Raw genomic sequence first — 17,984 nt, 5'->3', positions numbered from 1 at the left:
CAGGAAGGCATGGTGCTGGAACAGCAGCAGAGAGCTTACATCTTATCCACAAGTACAAGGCAGAAAGGGCTAACTGGGGATGGTGTGGGCCTTGGAAACCTCAAAGTCCAGCCCCAGGCCACACCTCCTCCAACAAAGCCATGCCTTCTAGTCCTTCCCAATCAGTTTCACCAACTCAAATAAATGAGCCTGTGGGGACCATTCTTATTTAAAGTACCATGAAGAAAGAAATTATTGAAAGTCTCTACCTACCATGATCTAACAGCAACTCAAATATGCCAGGATCATCGAATTTCCTGACAATCTTCGGGTCCTAAACAACAAGTCTTGGTGACACTCGATATTTTCCAACTGATTTTTTTCTTCTCTTTGGCTCATCCTAAGATGCAATTTACAGCAATATTTAATGAAATATCCAATTTTAAAGTAATATTCACCTTATTATCTTTATGACATGCTGATATTATCTTTAGCACAGTTCTTTCTCTAGTCTTTGATATGTCACTTGTGCTTAAGAAATTTACTTCTTAATTGTTGAGATTAAATAGGGGACTCTTACCTCAGGTTTTCAATGCCTTTATTAAATATAGATCATATTCTAAAGAAATTCATAATCTATTAATCAAAGAGATGTATTTAAAGGAGATGTTCTGATTTAAATGAAATCAGACATCTTTCATTGTTATCAGGCCTTGGTTCTTCCTAGATGACTCATAGAGGAGAGAGTTTTATTGAAGAATGGGTTTGACGAAGTCTTGTTCATGCTTTAAAGAAATAGGAAGGACTAATTGCCTCACAGAAAGCCTTTCTTCTTTTTGAAAATTGGTAAGAACCTCAGCATTTTCTAAGAAGCAATGGATAGATGTCTGTGCAAAGTTGATTCTCTTGTTTGGAGCTCTTCAATCTCCTCTAAATTCTTTGAATTATTGGCCAGGATCTTTCTCTATCTTTTCCTTTGGAGTTCCTTTCTGATCGTTGTTCACATACTAACCTGGCAAGTGAATAGGAAATGGGCAAAGGAAGAAGCAAGTACCACTAGACATCTGGGAACTTAGAGCAGCATATGGAAAGAATGGGTTATGCCAGATAACTATGCAAAATGGAGAAAGAGGACTTGGCAAAACATTTTTTATTGATTTTTATCGAGCTCTGTATTTTTTTCTGCTACCCTCTCTGCCTCTCCCCTCCCCTTCAACCCTCCCTCAAGGACACCATGCTCCCAGTTTACTCAGGAGATTTTGTCTTTTTCTACTTCCCATATAGATTAGATCTATGTATGTCTCTCTTAGTGTCCTCATTGTTGAATAAGTTCTCTGGGATTGTGATTTGTATGCTGGTTTTCTTTGCTTTTATACTAGTCTCCTTTCAGGTGGCCCTTTCTGCCTGGGTGCCAGGCCAGCTGGTACAAAAATGGCAGAAAAAGAGGACAATTTTTATAATACATTTCAAAGGTCAGTAAAAAAAGGCTATCCTTCTTTTTATAAGTTTACCTTATTTTTCTGTAATTTTTTTATCTCTTCTGTTTCATGGACATGGTTAGCACTGATGAGCAGTCATATAGAGGGGAGGATCTCTGAAGAGAATAAGTACATTATCTCTTTAAGGGTGATAATTATTTCATCCATTGCCTTCCCTTGTCTTCCGATAAATCTTCTTCCGAAGGAGTAGTCTCCCGGTGATTAGTAACATTAACCCTCAAAGGACAAGACAACAGAATATTCTAGTCCTTGGAGCCAATCAGAATGTCAAATCCCTACCCAAGATCTGAGGTTGATTATATATATTTGAACAGAAAGAAGTAGCTTAATCTTAAGGAGTCTCAATTGGGCCCTGGAACTTCTACCTTCTTATATGATAATTTCAATATTAAGGGGATGCTGTGGTCCTTTTCTTCCTGTTATTATGACACAAACCCATAGGAGAAAAGGCCAGAGGTGAGCCCAAGAGAGGGATCTATCCTGCATGACCCGCAAGTCTAATATCTACTGTTCCTCCTGTCTGAGAGGAGGTACAAACTCCCAAGGGCAAAGAGTACAGCAGTTAGGTAGGAAAGGAAAGACAGCGCATGAATGTGAACCTACACATCGCAATCTATCTGCTAATTGATGCCAGGAAATTATTGAAATAATTTTACTAATTTATATTAATTTTATAAATAAATGAATTTCATTGTGAATTTTTATACATGCATACAATATATAACATTTACCTTCTCATTTACATTTCTTTTCTCCTCTCTCTCTTGTCCCCTTTCATTTCCCAAACAGACCTGTATGTGTTTTATCTTTAAAAAAAAACTATTCTAGATTTCATGTGTGAAAGAAAACATGAATTCTGTCTTTCCAAATGTGGCTTATTTTGCATAGTATAATGATCCAAGATATAATTCATTTTAATATCACCTATTTAAGGTGTGTGTGTGTGTATGTGTGTGTATGTGTGTGTGTGTGTGTGTATGTTATAGGATGTGTGTGGAGGTCAATGGAAACTTGTAGGAATTGATTCTCTCCTCTGTAGATCGTATGGATCAAACTTGGTCTTTCATGTGTTAGTGGCAAGTGCATTTACTCTCTGTACTATCTTCCTATCTCAATTTCTTTGTCTTTTGTGTCTAAATAATAATTTAGGCTGATTTTTAAAAGTACCATAAAACATCATAGTTTTCTTCTTTCAGAATCTCCCATTTTTTTTCCGAAAAGTTAAGATAATATTGAGATTTGTGTGTTTACTATCATTTACAATCAAAGTTTGTTTTTCTGTTTTTCAATTATTATTGGATGCTTTATTTCTTTGATAGGGCTAACAGAACAAATATTCCAGAAATGTATCACAGATTTGAAGGAAGGAGTTGACCACAGATTTGGCTTCAAGGATTTCTTTGGCTTGTAAATGTCAGCCTTTGATCAGCATCTTTTAATGCTGTTTATTTTTTCTCTGCACATGTATCTTGGTATCTCTGTGTTCTTACTTTTTTTATAAGGATACCAGAGACCTACAGTAACCATGCTATTTTTCTTTAAACCTGAGTCCCTCATTGATGGAAGTATTTCTAAATAATCTCACATATGATCATCAAGTGTTAGGACTTCAACATATAAATCAGAAGGAAAAGGTACAAATCACCCCAGAGCAGGAAACCATGAAAACCTCTAAACACTGCTTTAGTGAGAACTCTATGCCAGGCAGCTTGTCCTATAACAAGTTGTACAGTGACTGGTAGAAAAACAGATGTTTTCTCACAATGCTGGTCCTCAAGCATCTTGGCCATGTCTGTCCAAAATTGAGGGACCATTCTTCACTTTGCTCTTCTTGGGATTTAGAAAGAGAAAGGGGATATTTGATAAAGTGTGGCAAATGGTCCTTCAGCTTTGTTAAGCTTGCAGGCGTTGGATGATAGATCTGAAGCAGAAATTCAGCTCAGTGAGAGAAAGCAAGATGTCATCATTTTAAAGATTTTTTTTAAGGGAAATCTTGTTTCAAGAGGAATTAGGCCTAGTGAATGTGTGACATAAGCTACGTGCTAGAGTGGGTGAATGCAGTATACATGACTTATACCATGTGACAGGGCCCATTCTTTCTATGGGTAGCAAAATGGGACTTGCTTAATGGTGACTCACAGTAGTATGCAATAGTCATGCTGTGTCTGACCCTTCCGTGGCTACAAACTTGGGTGTTTTCTTTTCTTGCCTCCAGCCTTCATTGTTTAGGTTCTGATTAACTCAGGAACATGAGTTCTCTGACATTTTCAATCTTTATTGTTTATATAAAAGAAAGACATGAGATCAGAAGTCAGAGATATCAAAATCTCTGGGAGCTTCCTGTTAAATTGGAAGCCTGTGATGTTGGGATATCTCCTCACTCTGTGGTGAGTAGTCAAGGGTTCCTTTTGAGTCAGTGTCTGATACATGAATTCAAGAATACATTTACAGACAAGAAGGAACCATTGTTAAGTAGCAGAATTGAGGATGGAAAGGATATTGTTAGAGAAAGGAGTATCCACAAAACCCAAAGGTCTGCTTGTATTGGCTTTTGAATTTGTTGGACTTTTCCTAATTTGTTTAAATGAGTTTAAAAGAGCTAGACTCTTTATAAGATAGGTTCAAGACTATTGAAAAGAGGGTTGTCAAGATTAAAGTTTACTTTGGTCGTACAGTTAGGTACCTTTAGACTCCCCACCGATGAAACAGATCTGCAGAGATAGAAGACAAATGCCATCTTCACTGTGTACACAGAGAAGGGACTCGGTTAAATATGTGGGCAGCAGTGTAATCCAGAGAAATAAATTTTGACTTGTAGCCAGTTTGTGACTAGGGCAAATTTTAGGTACTAGATCTACTCATTATTATTATAATTTTGTATGGCTCATACCTCTCCCCACCTAGTGAGAAGGAGCAGAAAAGTCAAAAAGATGTTTTGGGGAGGAATGTCTATGATCACAAAAGAGAAAGATAAGGTGAACCCTGGCATAGCAGAGAATTAATCTATTCTAAAAGAATAAGCAAACCAGTATGCATAAATCTAGTAATAGAAGGATGCACAGAGAAAAACTGTGACCCAGAACAGGGTCTTCTCAGAACATTCTGACCAGTTTTCACTTCTGCTGTTCATGGCATGTTGTCTGAAGAGGTATTTCCGGTCTTTTAATGGTTCACAGAAGTATGTTGTCTGAGCCAAGAGGCTGAACTCATTTTTTGAAGGTATTTTAATTAGTTGTTTGGCAGTTTTCATACAATGTGTTTTGATCATATTCATCTCTCATCCGCCAACTCTCCCGAGATTCCCTACTCCTTTCCCTACCCATCCAACTCTGTATCCTTTTCCTTTTTTAACCCATCAAGATGAGTGTGTGCTGTCCATGAAATGTGGCTTTCTGTTGGAGTGAGTGTTGATTTACCAGGGGTTACACCCTTTGAGAAAACGCACCCTCCTCCCAGCAGCTAACTGTTGGCAACAACAGCTTTGTTACAGGTGGGAATACATACTCAAGCCTCATCTTCATGCTAGGCTTTTGGCTGGATTGAGCCTGCACAGCTCTTGTGTATGCTGTTACAACTGCTGTGAGTCCATGTGTGCAGCTGCCCTATGTTATCGAGAGCACAGTGAGTCATTGTCATTTACTGTCTCAGGCTCTTACAGTCTCTCTATCCCCTTCCTGCACTGATTCCTGAGCTTTGGAAGGAAAGAGTGCAGCGTCTGTATTACATTTAGAGGTGAGCATTCTGCAGTCACTTATTCTTGGCTGCTGGGCTCTTTTGGCACAGGATGGCACAAGAATGTCACATTATATATGTGACTTATGCTGTGTTTACAGGTATCACTTTTTTCTCTAGGTAGAGGAGTGGTATAACTGGAGGTTTCTCTCCTGCCTGCCACCTCCCAATAACCACTCTGAGGCTTAATATTAATTACAAATTGTTTGGTAAATGGCTTAGGCTTATTACTAACTAGCTTTTAAATCTTAAATTAACCCATCCCTTAATCTACATATTGCCAGGTGCTCTGTGGCTTACCAGTAATGTTCTGGCATCTTACACCTTTGGTGACTGCTGGCATCTCCCTGACTCTGCCATTCTTCTCCCTGTAACTTTATTTGGATTTCCTTCCTGTCTCTATTCTGCCTAACTATTGGCCAAATAACCTTCTTTATTAGCCAATGATAATAAAATATATTCACAGCATAAAGAGAGACATCCCACATCAGAGTGGAGCTTGCTTATTGTGTGACCCCCATTGTTTGGATGTAGTTATGCTTCCCTAAATCCCTAGTGCAACAAGGATTGACATGTGTTCTTCCCCTCCTTGCAGCTCTCTCTACATATTGTCTGGTTACCTGGATGGTTTAGATTCTCTAAGTACCCTTACTTAAGAAAGAGTGTTTCCACATCTTGATTTTTTAATTATTTTGTCTACACTGACTATTGACAGTTTATCAAATTGGCTGTTCTGCCATGCTGCCAACAGGTGAATAATAAATATACTATAATTAGCCCTGTAAGTGTCAGTCACTTCCTTACTTTTCATTTTTAAATGGAGACTGGGAAAGCAGTACCAAGCATATGCCCTAAAGCCCCAATAATTCAAATATCCTCTTCTTCCGCTGCATTTCATCCCATTTGCAGCATCTCAGAGGTCGACTTACTATGCTAACTCTTACCAGAGCCTTTGGTCCCAAACTTATCCCTAAGAGACTTGTAGCATCATCTAAACTCTGATGATTGAAGCTATTAGGAACCTCTACAGGCTAAGTTGTCTTGCTTCGTAGCAGAGAAAAAAAAAAAAACATAGTGAATCACAGTCAGTGTATCCCAGAGCAACAGCCTTCTGCTGGTTACAAAATGAGTCAGAGTTTCCGTGAGGATGCAACTAAAAGAAGGCTTGTTGTTTCCACCTAAAGCAGCACATATTGGGAGAGGAATTTCAGCAGTCTGCTCTCCAAGCATTCCAGGTCTGAGAATTTGATGTGGCCCAGCAGGGACAGCCTGGCCTGATATTGAAGACCTATGCCCACAACTATCAGCTCAGGTCATCCTGGAAGCTTTAGACCCTGGCACTAGGTACCCCACACCCTCAGATTAGCTCAGCCTTTTTCATGTGCTTAATTTCTTTCCCTGAATCATATGGTCCATATGCATTCAGCCCTAACACCCACTATAGGATGATTTGGATGATAGTCTCTGGTCTTTCTGAGTCCTTGCTAGCTTCAAATTACCCAAAGCCAGTAGATATCCTGCTTGGATAGATGTTCTGCATAAAACTCTAATGCACATTATGATTTATTGAGTCCAGTCAATTCTAAATTATTCAGGTTACTTGCCTGAGACAAAATGTACATACATAGTTCAGGCCACACTTGAGGGGTTGTTCACTTAAAAAACAAATAATGTAGGAACACTCAAATTGATCCATACGATAATGTTGCCTGAGGTCAATTCCTTTTCTATATAATTTCCACACCAGGGAATCAAGAAGTAGTGTCACGCATCACAGGGAATCAACAGAGCAACAGAGCCTGCATTAGTCTATATTGTAGCTGTGTTCCTAGATGTGATGCATGTGCTCCACCATGAGCAGCCAAGGTTGGAAAAAATGAATTCTATTGTACTGTATCTGCTGTTGCCTTCGGGTGTTTGCCTAGCTGAAGATCAGTCTGTGTGCCTTGGAATTAATTTCACCCATGGATCAGCTTCCAGATGTGTTTTATTCTATCACCTGTCACTCTTGTCTCTCGCCCTCCCTTACCTATCTCATTTACTATTCTTCCTAGTAGACTTATCTCCAGTGTTTAACCTTGACTTTACCTATTCAGCTCTATTCTTGATATTCATATTCTTTATCCCAAAGGGCTCCTGTTTTCAACTATGACTAATTATTCATATCACTTTTATCTCTTGAGATTTAGACTGAAGTCAAAGTGTCTCCTGGGCCTCTTCACTTGGCTTCATTGTAGAATCTTAATATTCAACCAGATCAAAATTAAGCACTCTCTCTCTCTCTCTCTCTCTCTCTCTCTCTCTCTCTCTCTCTCTCTCTCTCTTTCTCTCTCTCTCTCTCTCTTTCTCTTTTTCCAGTGCAGGTATTTCTCATGCTGGTTACAGCATATGTAGTTTCATTTTAAATCTAGGTATTCTGAGCCAGAAACCAAAGATGAATGTTTGATTCTCTGCCTTCTCCCCTGTACAATCTGTCATCGTGTGTTTCTGTGCACCAAACTACTACCTTCTCTACCCTCAGCAATTGAAACTATTTTATGATAGCTGTTTTTACTTTCACTGCACTGTACTTGCTATGCTATTCAGCTTCCAAAAGCAGACTTACATTTTTAACTTGCAGATAACCATTGTGAGTTGATGACTCCACCTTACCTGACCCTTGACTTTTTCAATCTTTATGAATAGTATGGTCTACTCTATCCAGCCTATTCAAGACCAGCTTAGAAATATTGTTTCTTTCTTTCTCTATCTTAAAATTGCTTAGATGGATTTTATTCATGATATGTGCACTCTCTTTCTCTTCCCTCTTATATTTAGGGGGCAAATTATCAATTTAAAAGTATCTCTTCATCATGATGGTCTCAGGTTAGATATCACATACAGATAAAGGATTTCTTCTTAACTAATAATCCCCCACCAAACACACTCTTTCTCTGTCTCTTCACACAAAGTTTCTCTTGCCCTCCTATTTGTTCGTCCCCTCCCTCTTACATTTTCTCTCTCCATTTCCCTGCTCACACTCTCATTCTCTCCTACCTGTTCATCCCTGCCCACCCTTTCTCTCCCCCCCCACTGCCATTCATAGTTCAGGTTTCTCTATAATCTACTATATTTTAACCTCTCTTGTCCATTTAGGCTGTTTCAGCAAAATAGGAAAGAAAATGAGCTTTTTTTTTCTTCTAATACATAGAAGCTTAGTCCAAGATGAGCCACAGGAAGTTCATTTGTCCTGTGGAGAATCTCTATCTTCCAATATGGCACCTTATTATGACACCCTCCCAAAGGGGAGAACGCTATGCCCTCACATGGCCAAGGTGGCAGGCTAAGGTAGCAATGTTCTGCCTAAAGCATCTGCTTTAAGTCTCTTAATATCTTTGAAACAGTAGGAGCCATGCTCAATCACCACCAAATGGTAGGATCTCAAAGTGCCCTTCCATCAGCAACATTTACATCTTGTAATTTAATCCATTTTAATTACTAGTTGAACTAATTTTCTTTGTTTATTTATTTTTACTGCCGAGGATTGAAATCAGGGGCTTTGGATAGCCTAGTTAAGCACTTTCCCACTGTCTTATACACCTGTCTTAGTTTTGTTCTCATTGCTGGGATAAAATAACTCAACAAAAGCAAGAAAAGGTTTATCCTAGATCATAGTGCCAGAGGTATATAATCCCTCATGGGAGGGGACGCAGAGGAACAGTTAAGGAAGCTACGGTGTAGGGGCAGGAGACTCTCCAGTCATATTGCATTCCCACTCAGGAAGCAGAGCATAAAGAGGAGGCCTCAAGATCTATGCCCAATGACCCACTTCATCCACTGAGATGCCAGTTTCCCAGCCTTCCCAAATAGCACTGTCAACTGGAGACCAAGTATACAAACATTTTAACCCATAGAAGGCCTTTTACATTCAAACCACAACAACCCTAATCTTAAAGTAATCATTTCAAATTTACTTATTGATTTACTGACTCCATTCATGCACTGGATTTTAGGATGGATGAGTTCAGGACTCCATGTGTCTTGTTGATTCTTTCCCATCCCCAGAACACTAAAGGATATAGAAAAAAAAAAAAGAAACCACTCTATATACTTCTTGCAAAAGTAAATATACTTCCAATTATTTTCTCTTTCTTTTCTCACCTTTCCATTACTATATCCTTTCTTTCCTTTGCCCCACCCCCAAAGCCACTGTGTTAGGCAGCAAAGCATATTTAATGATATCCTTATCTTCCATCTTTGGCCCCATACACTGTGATATCTGTGTTGTGCTTTTATAATTCTCTATGTGCATTCCTTTGCTGAGAAAACAGAACATATTCTCCAAATGCATCTGTAAGACAAAGATTATTGTTGGTAGAGATACACGGCAAGGTTCCCTGCGTTTGGCATAGGTGTTGTGTTGGAAGTTGTTGCTTCTTTTACTCTAAAGACTGTATTTAGACATCCTTGTCACCAGAATTTTTAGAGACAGAACATGGGCCCTAGCAACTCTAAAAATCAAAGCTTGAGTACTTGTCCACGATAGATCAACTAAACAGAAAAACCAAGAAAACAAAAACATGAAAAGCACATAACGCTGTGCCTTTAATATGGCTGTATTAGGAAGAGGCACAAAGGGTTCCAAGAGCCGGGCGGTGGTGGCGCACGCCTGTAATCCCAGCACTCAGGAGGCAGAGGCAGGCGGATCTCTGTGAGTTCGAGGCCAGCCTGGTCTACAAAGGGAGTTCCAGGACAAGAACCAAAGCTACAGAGAAACCCTGCCTCGAAAAACCAAAAAAAAAGGGGGGGGGGGTTCCAAGAAACATCTTAAGTCCCAAGTCTATCTCCAGTGCCACGAAATGAGATCAATGTTTAAATGAAGAACCAAGGATACCACATCTAAGCAGTCCCAGGCAAGGTGTGGGTTCACCATTGACTCCTCATTATCTGGATTTCAGCCTCAACTTGTAAGGTAGTCAGCTATTTGAGATTTCCTTCAGGGAAACAAGTTCCCCTCTGGCTGCTACTCTTTCTTTTGTTTTCAGCATGAGATTCCTTTGGGAAATTCCCATTTCTTTCCGGATCTGGTGTTTCAAGAGTCTCATAATCAGATTGAGAGACACAGGTGTCTCTTTAGAATATCTCCATGTCTTCTAGGTCAGTTATAACATGAAGAACAGGAAGCAGGCTTATAATCTGCGTTTATCTATAAACAAGATGGTCTAGTTTGGGGGAATGAATAGGACTCACATACCTGGATTATAGAGAAGCTATGGGGCAGAGCAGCGAAAGGGAAAAGTGAGGAGACGGGGGTCTATATCACTCCCGGCTGTGCAGCTATCACCCGGTCTCTAGGTTGGCGATGAATGATTTATGCTACACTATTCATCTTTATAGTAATGATAACACCTTCTTCCTGGTCATTAAGCTTTCCTAGAGTTATTGCAACACTCCTGAACAGAGCCAACAAAATGTATCAGATCTTTACCTCTACATTCCAGGGTCTTCTCCTTTCGGGGTTATCTTTGTCCTTTGAAGTCTAAACATTTTGCTCCTGAGTTAAGATGGAGGGAAACATTTCCTGCGACTTGGGGTCATCAAGTCCTTAGCCTAATTTACATTTCAATTTTCATACAACTAGAACCTTCAAGATTGGTTTCATGAGTTACACAAATTGATGTATGGCCCATTAGAAATCTACCAAGTAGAAGCCAATCCGAAGTACAGCAAGATTATAGACGTCTACCCACAAAATGAAATGAAATGAAAAAATGTTCTTTTCGTTCTTTTCTATTCTGGGACCTTGCCTTTGATTGCCACAGAGGTGTTTATGTTTCTCTATCCATTATGCATTTAGTTCTCTGTAATCATACCAAGAAAGCACAGTCATACCTGTTTGACCTTTGTGTCCAACAAGCATTTGGCACAGCACCTCTAGCTAAACAGACCTCTGGGAATCACTACACTGTACAAAACCCATCTTACCAGGTTTATTCTATAAAAAGAGAGATAGCTATTGAAAACTTCCAAGCTGAAGTCAGTATTTAATTGGTTCTGTTTTTGCTGTGGCTGCAAGAGATAGAGATATTCAAAGGGGATAGAGATGAGCTTGGAAGTCTTTACCAACATGGTAGCTATGTGTTCACCATAATGTAGTAGTAAATATGATTTATGTAGCAAATCATAAAAAAAGATAACATGGAAGAAATATTATCATAAAAGACAATATATTTAACAGGTTCTATGCAATAGGAAGAGTGTTATAAATTACCTCCAAATTTTATTTAACTCTTCCAGGTGGCTTTTACAGATTAGAGAAATAAAGTGGAACAGGACCTTGTAATTAAAAGAAAACATTAAAAGTGGAATTTTAGTATATATCTGCTTCTTTAGTTTTTGTACCACTGAGACTCTGCCAAGGACTTTAAATTTTTGAAATAAGTCTAAGACATGGGATCAGTGTGTTAAAGCATTAATGTTATCAGAGCCCACAGAAACCACACGAGCAGGATCAGCCCTATGCCAGCCCAGTTTAGAGCAGGATCCAGGCTTGACAGGACTACATAGCTAAACCTTGTTTCAATAAAGCCCCCCCCCACACACACACAGACACGGACACGACACAGGCATGCACACGGACCCTAAAGGAAAAGGCTACTGTGTGATACATATCAGGGACAGACATACTTGATTGAATTCATTAATCACCAAAAGAAGAATATCTCTAGGGTGCAAGGGTACTTAATGAACACTGTGAAGGTAAAGAGTCTCCAGACTACTTAGGTGTCCAGAAACGTTACCAGTCTGCTCTTACAAACATTGTCTTGTTTGATGTGTTACATTCTGTCAGCCTGTTCATGTATGACAAGTGATAGTGGATTAAAACATATAACCGAATTCAATACACATGTTTTTAAGTGCATTTGATACAACCAGGATTCTGACAACAGAGTTGCCGTTAGTTCAGAAGAATGGTGCTGATTCTTATTTGCAAATCCAACGCATTGTGACTTTGTAACACCTTCCTTTAATTTTGAACACTACTAGGTATCTCCTATGGACAAATGTTAAGGATAAACTGATGCACCAAAAAAGATTCACTCTCCCCAAAGATGCCTTCCCCATGACTCCAGACAATGACTGAAGCTTCACTGTGTCCTACATGGCCCGCATTAGTCAGAAAATGGCTGTTGATTATTCTGAAATACGATCAGCTATGAGATCACAGAGGAACTTTAATCTGAGCTGCCTTCCTACTCTGATTCAATAAAGGCCCATTTATTGTTCCTGAAAAATAATACAAAGTGTTTTCTCTAGTCTGTGCTGGCTTGGTTTAAGATTTGGATTAATAATTCATGCTTTTATGTTTGTCCCTTTGGTTATTTTAAAAAAGAGAACACTGAATTCATTATTTTCATCAAGGAATTGTGTGTGTGTGCAGCGGCCTTCATGTATAGCAAGAAGTCACTGACCCACTGTCAGGAAAACATGCTTTGGGAAGTGTTTTTCCAGAAATGGAGATGCATTTGCACAAATTGCTTCCCTTTTTCTCTTGGTGTCTCTTGTTAGCAGCAGAATGCATTTCATATGATAGCTGGAGGGGTTAAGATACAGACCAAGGTCAAGGACCTCAACATAGCCATCTTGCATGCACAGGGATGAAACCTACAGCATTTGCCTCATTAGCTTCCTGTCCCCTCCTGAGTTAACCAGCCATAGGCAATTGGAGAACTCTGAAGGTTAATTCTTTCTGCCCATAGGTAGAGTTACAGCTCAGTGGACTAAGCCCTTAAAATGTTAACACTCCAAGCAAGAAATTTTAAGTGGTAAAAATGGCAGGTAGTACAGAGAGGTTAAACACGTTGAAAATGAGTTTAAAGCAGACTTACTACCTCCCCCTGCCCCCAGCAGCTGCATAAAATAGTCTAAAACTTTTACAGAGGTTATAACTCGAAACATGTTTCAGCCATGTGATTGCCAGGAACTATTAAAATAAATAGCACAAATAGGGCAATTAAATATAGATACTAACAGCTTCAAACCACAGCAGAGGAAATGAAGCAGCCTTGTTTTTCCATCTAAAAACACCCAGGTGACGTTATTTGGAAGGAGAGCAAATGCTTGTTTTGAAAAGCTGTATATAGAAAAGACAAACAAAACTGACAAATTAATATCATTTTTGCCCACGGGGGAGTCCTGCCCTAAGCTAGTGAACGAGTCAGCGAGCTGAAATGTGCCTGTTTAATCCCCTACAGACCAATTTAGATAGGATACAATGAAGGACACAGCCAATCAGCCGCTGTCTGGGTATCATGTCTCTGCTGGACACTGTAGGTCTCAGGTCAACCACTAAGAGGCACCCTTATCTCTTCTCCAGCCTCCTGTATCTTGATGGCACAGCATACTGTGAGAACCAGGGCAAGTCTTTCTGGTGACATCTCACATAGGAAATCATCAGTGGCAGGGCTGAGTTGAGTGCAGCAGTCAGGGTGCTCACGGTAAATGAAAAATGAACCTCAGAGTGAGCTCGCCTGCCTGGAAACAGAAAACCAGACAGTCGTTTGCATAATTATAGATGAAGATAAAAAAGTCTTTGTCCATTAGCACTGAGGGTACTGGTAAGGATTTGGAACTTCAAAAAGGGCATGTTTAGATTTATTACGCATTGTTAGATGTGCTCTTTGCTAGAAATTTTGAATTCTCTTTGCTAGAAATTTGAATGCTCTTTGCTAGAAAATTTGAATGTTTTTTTACTCCTTTCAATAGATAGTTGAAAAGCAAAAATAAAATTATCAGGAAGGACAGAATAAGAATTTCAAGTGAGGGGGCCCATGTAGTCAGGCTTGCCCATCATCATAGTCTTACTACACTGTTATTAGAAACAATGAAATAGTGGCCCTGGTTTGCAGTTCACAGGATATCTTGTGGTTGATGAGTACAAGTGACTTCTTTAAAGAAGGCAAATTCCATTTGCAAGGAATAATTGTATAATGATATTATGAGTATAATTTAGGTGACAGTGGAATAAATCATTGTGAACAAAGAGTGTTTTACCTATTCTGGTTGCTTCTGGGATGCAGATGGGAAATATGTGGAGATCTTAAAATCATGTTGCTAAAATGACTCCTTAAAGATCAAGAATGTGTCAGGATGTAGAAAAATGCTGCAGATATTCATGCAATGTAACCTTTCCAAACAGGTGTTGTTGCAAAGCACACTCTCGCATACAAATCCTAAACTTTTTATCCAATTTAATTTTCAGAACTTCTTTCAAATAGTTAGCAACCTTCTAGATGAAGAAAACAAGGAGAAGTGGGAAGATGCCCAGCAGGTAAGGTTGAGATTGTCTTAGAATTTATGATGAAGTTGACTAGATGCATAAAATACATGAAAAGCCTATAGTTTGATTCTCCAAGAGGATAAAAGGATTTTAGAAATCATTATAAGGAAAAACACATTAATTTTACAGAAATCAATTCATGTTTTAAAATATCAGCCCATGGGAGGGATTTTGTGTGAATATGTGGGGAGGGGGAGAAGGATGTTTATCTAATTTGCAACTTCAAGGAACGAATATGTGACAGCTTTATACTTTAACAAGAGACCTCTATCTGGTCTTAGATAATGGGAAAACAAGGCAGCCTAATAGCATATATCTCAATAGAAGTGCTGTGCTATTTACTAATGAGAAAAACAATTGCAAGGAATTCATGCTTCACAGAATCTGCCTCATTAGTACAGATGGGAATTCTTGTTCAGAAGAAAGTTGTGAGCATCAACTCCCATGCATAATCATGTTCAGACTATACTTACTGCTATGTTTTGATGATTGTCAGGCTTCTTTAGTGACTTAGGTCCTTCAAAACTGTCCTGTCATCCTGTCCTAACTGTAAGACTTATTTTCCTACAATGCAGAAGATGCTTTCCAGGGGGACAGAGGGGAAGTATAGTTTTTAAATTACCATGGGAATGTGATATAACTGAGCATGGAATTGCTTTAGGTTTATCCTTGACTCTGGTCAAAAAAAAAAAAAAAACAAAGATTAAAGAACTCCAGAAAAACAGAATGAGCATTTACTGAAGTTGATGTAAACTATCCACATCCTTTCTCATTTCTAACCACATTTGAGGCCCTCAGAAATGAAACATGCCCCTTATTCCAGCTATGATCGAAAATCCACAAATAGCACAGCATGGTCAGCCTCATTATCAGGGACCAACGCTGTGCTTCTGCCCAATGCCAGAGGAAAATCACCTTTTAGTTTAAAACCTTGGTCTGTCTTTTTCTGCTCCTTTGAATTATACACTTGGCCTTGGCCTTCTCCTAGAGGGCAGCATTGTTCCCTAACTGTAAGGAGGTGGTGTCTTCACACAGAACACAGCTGTTGTAGCGGAGCATATCTTTCTAGAAAGCTATTAATTACGGGTATATTTAGAATGGATGTATGATTCTCTATTTAAAACCAGGCTGCAGTTGCTCACATGGTGTTCTTTAGCAGGAGGTCACAACTTGAGCAAGTAATGAATGGTATCATGCATTCTTATCAATGGAAAAATCATGAATCCATAATTTGTTTAGTTGTGATTTGAGATTGGTTCCCTTTTTTTAAAATATACATTTTTCAATTGAAATGATCCTTAATGAGGTTTTAAAATGATAATGTGAAATTTTAAAGGATGCTATTTTGTAGCTTTTACTGTGGTTATCATAATCACAGCCACATGGTAAACATGAGTGGCACAAAAGGTGACTTCTTAAAAAAGGGGGGGGCAGGATTAAAATCAACCAAAAGTTATCCTTCTGATCCCTCTTTATATTAGAGAAGTAGACTTAACAAAAGTAGACCTGCAAATAAATCTTTGTGTAAATGTAGAAAGCTAAACAAGTAACTCTGTTATCAGAATCTTGCAAACAACATTACATTTCTGAAAAATACAGCCATTCAGAGCCCACTGGCTAGCCATCAATCCCAGTTAAAAAGATTTCCATAGTATTTAGGTAAAATCTTTTACTGAGGTCGGGCGGTGGTGGCGCACGCCTTTAATCCCAGCACTCTGGAGGCAGAGGGAGGAGGATCTCTGTGAGTTCGAGACCAGCCTGGTCGACAAGAGCTAGTTCCAGGACAGGCTCCAAAGCCACAGAGAAACCCTGTCTCGAGAAACCAAAAACACACACACACACACACAAAAACCTTACTGAAAATATAGCCTAGTGAAGTGAAAGAGGAATGTACTTTATAACAATGTACCACACACTCCGTATACCCCTATACAAATACATACACACAGAGACACACACACATACATAGACATTGTGGCAGGTGTTGATGGTAGATTTAAGTGATGTAATTTTTTTTTCTAAACTTTATATAAGAAAGTCCACTCTCATGTCTCTGTCTCAGGAGGGTGCAAACTGCATCTGGTTAACTAAATTCAGCTGGTGTCTAATATGTAAACAACATTGTTCATCACCTGCTACCAATAGCTGTTCTGCAGCGAGGAGAGAAGTGGCTTGTTTCACTAAAGTCCCTATCACCAGAAAACTGTGAAATACTTACCATGAGGCCCTTATCAAACCAGCTTGCCAATTCCATGCTCTATAATATTAGGAAAATAATATTTAAAATCTAGACCCTTGCCAACGTGAAAAGGCCCGCAACCATGATGGAAGACAATGAAGAACCTAGTTCTGAACAAGCGTGAAGTCAGAGGGCAGATGGATGACAAGCAGCCTCATTGACTGGAGCCCTGCATCCTTTAGAGAGGCACAAGGCAGAGTACCACATATGTGTCTTTAAGCTAAACAGTTGCGTGTCCTGCAATAGGGACTTTCACCGGCTTCTGTCATACACTCATCATCTTGGTAATTGCGCCATCTATCTTCTTGCTCATTGGCTTTCTCCAAAGGAAAATAAGCTTCTCTACCCTTCCAAATGTTATGCAATTTGGAACTGGAGACAATTTTGAAACTTGAAGCCCAAATTTATGTGGCCGTTGATTTAGGCCCTCTACTCTCAAAAGACACAAAGGGACAGAAGCACCAACTACCAACTTCCCTGATGTTTTCATTTTAAAGCGAGAAATTATTAGATCTCTAAGATGGCAGGAACTTTTCTTTTCAGTTTAGAAAGACTTGCCAGAGTTTCAAGGAGACTGTATGAGCCTTACTTACCATTACTAGTTTTCTAAAGCAAACACTTTAAGGAAGAGGAAGTAAAGGAAATGGAGGTGCTGTGTTCAAGAGTGAAAGTTAGCCTCTTGTTTTCATTTTGCCATCATCCCTCTGAGAAATAGGAAGTTCACACAGGGAAATAAACAGGACACAGTAGAATCAGGAAGGTTTCAAGCACATAGGAACGTCAGCAGTGACTGTCTAACGGGGATGATCGCTTCAGAATTCCCATTTAATTAATAAATGTATAGGTGAGAAAAAGACTGACCTCCTAAATCTGACCTCCTAAATATTTCTGATGCTAAATACTGCAATTTTCTGTGGAATATGTGTATATAGAGGTGGATAAATTAATTTCATATGTAGTTCGTGTTTGATTTATAGAAGAAACAGTCATAGCCCTTTGCAAAATACACATATAGATTTACAGCCTGTCCTGTTAATCCCCTTCCTAATCCACTTTGGGTGCCAGATGAAGATGGAAGTTACAAAATAAATCCCATACTAGTTCAGGCTTGCATATAATAAAGTGCTATTCATTTAGGGGTAGACTCACAGGTCACATGAGTAGGGCACAGGAACTGAATCCAGAAGCAGGGAGAGAGAAGAGAGAGAGAGAGAGA

At 39.2% G+C, this 17,984-nt stretch overlaps 1 protein-coding gene across 3 annotated transcripts in view; it reads left to right on the top strand.

Annotated features, from left to right (window-relative positions):
• The window catches only part of Adgrb3 (adhesion G protein-coupled receptor B3), a 704,417-nt gene that overhangs the window by 328,619 nt on the left and 357,814 nt on the right, over positions 1-17,984 (top strand). For all 3 annotated transcript variants that reach the window (XM_026785468.1, XM_026785467.1, XM_005359883.3), the window contains exon 11: positions 14,452-14,520. In XM_026785468.1, the coding sequence (XP_026641269.1) occupies positions 14,452-14,520 (69 nt within the window). The remainder of the gene's footprint in view (positions 1-14,451; positions 14,521-17,984) is intronic.

This window comes from Microtus ochrogaster, linkage group LG2 (genome assembly GCF_000317375.1).
Source record: "Microtus ochrogaster isolate Prairie Vole_2 linkage group LG2, MicOch1.0, whole genome shotgun sequence".
NCBI classification, from domain to species: Eukaryota; Metazoa; Chordata; class Mammalia; order Rodentia; family Cricetidae; genus Microtus; species Microtus ochrogaster.
Note: the sequence above shows the minus strand (reverse complement) of the source record. Positions and strands in the feature narration are given on the sequence as shown.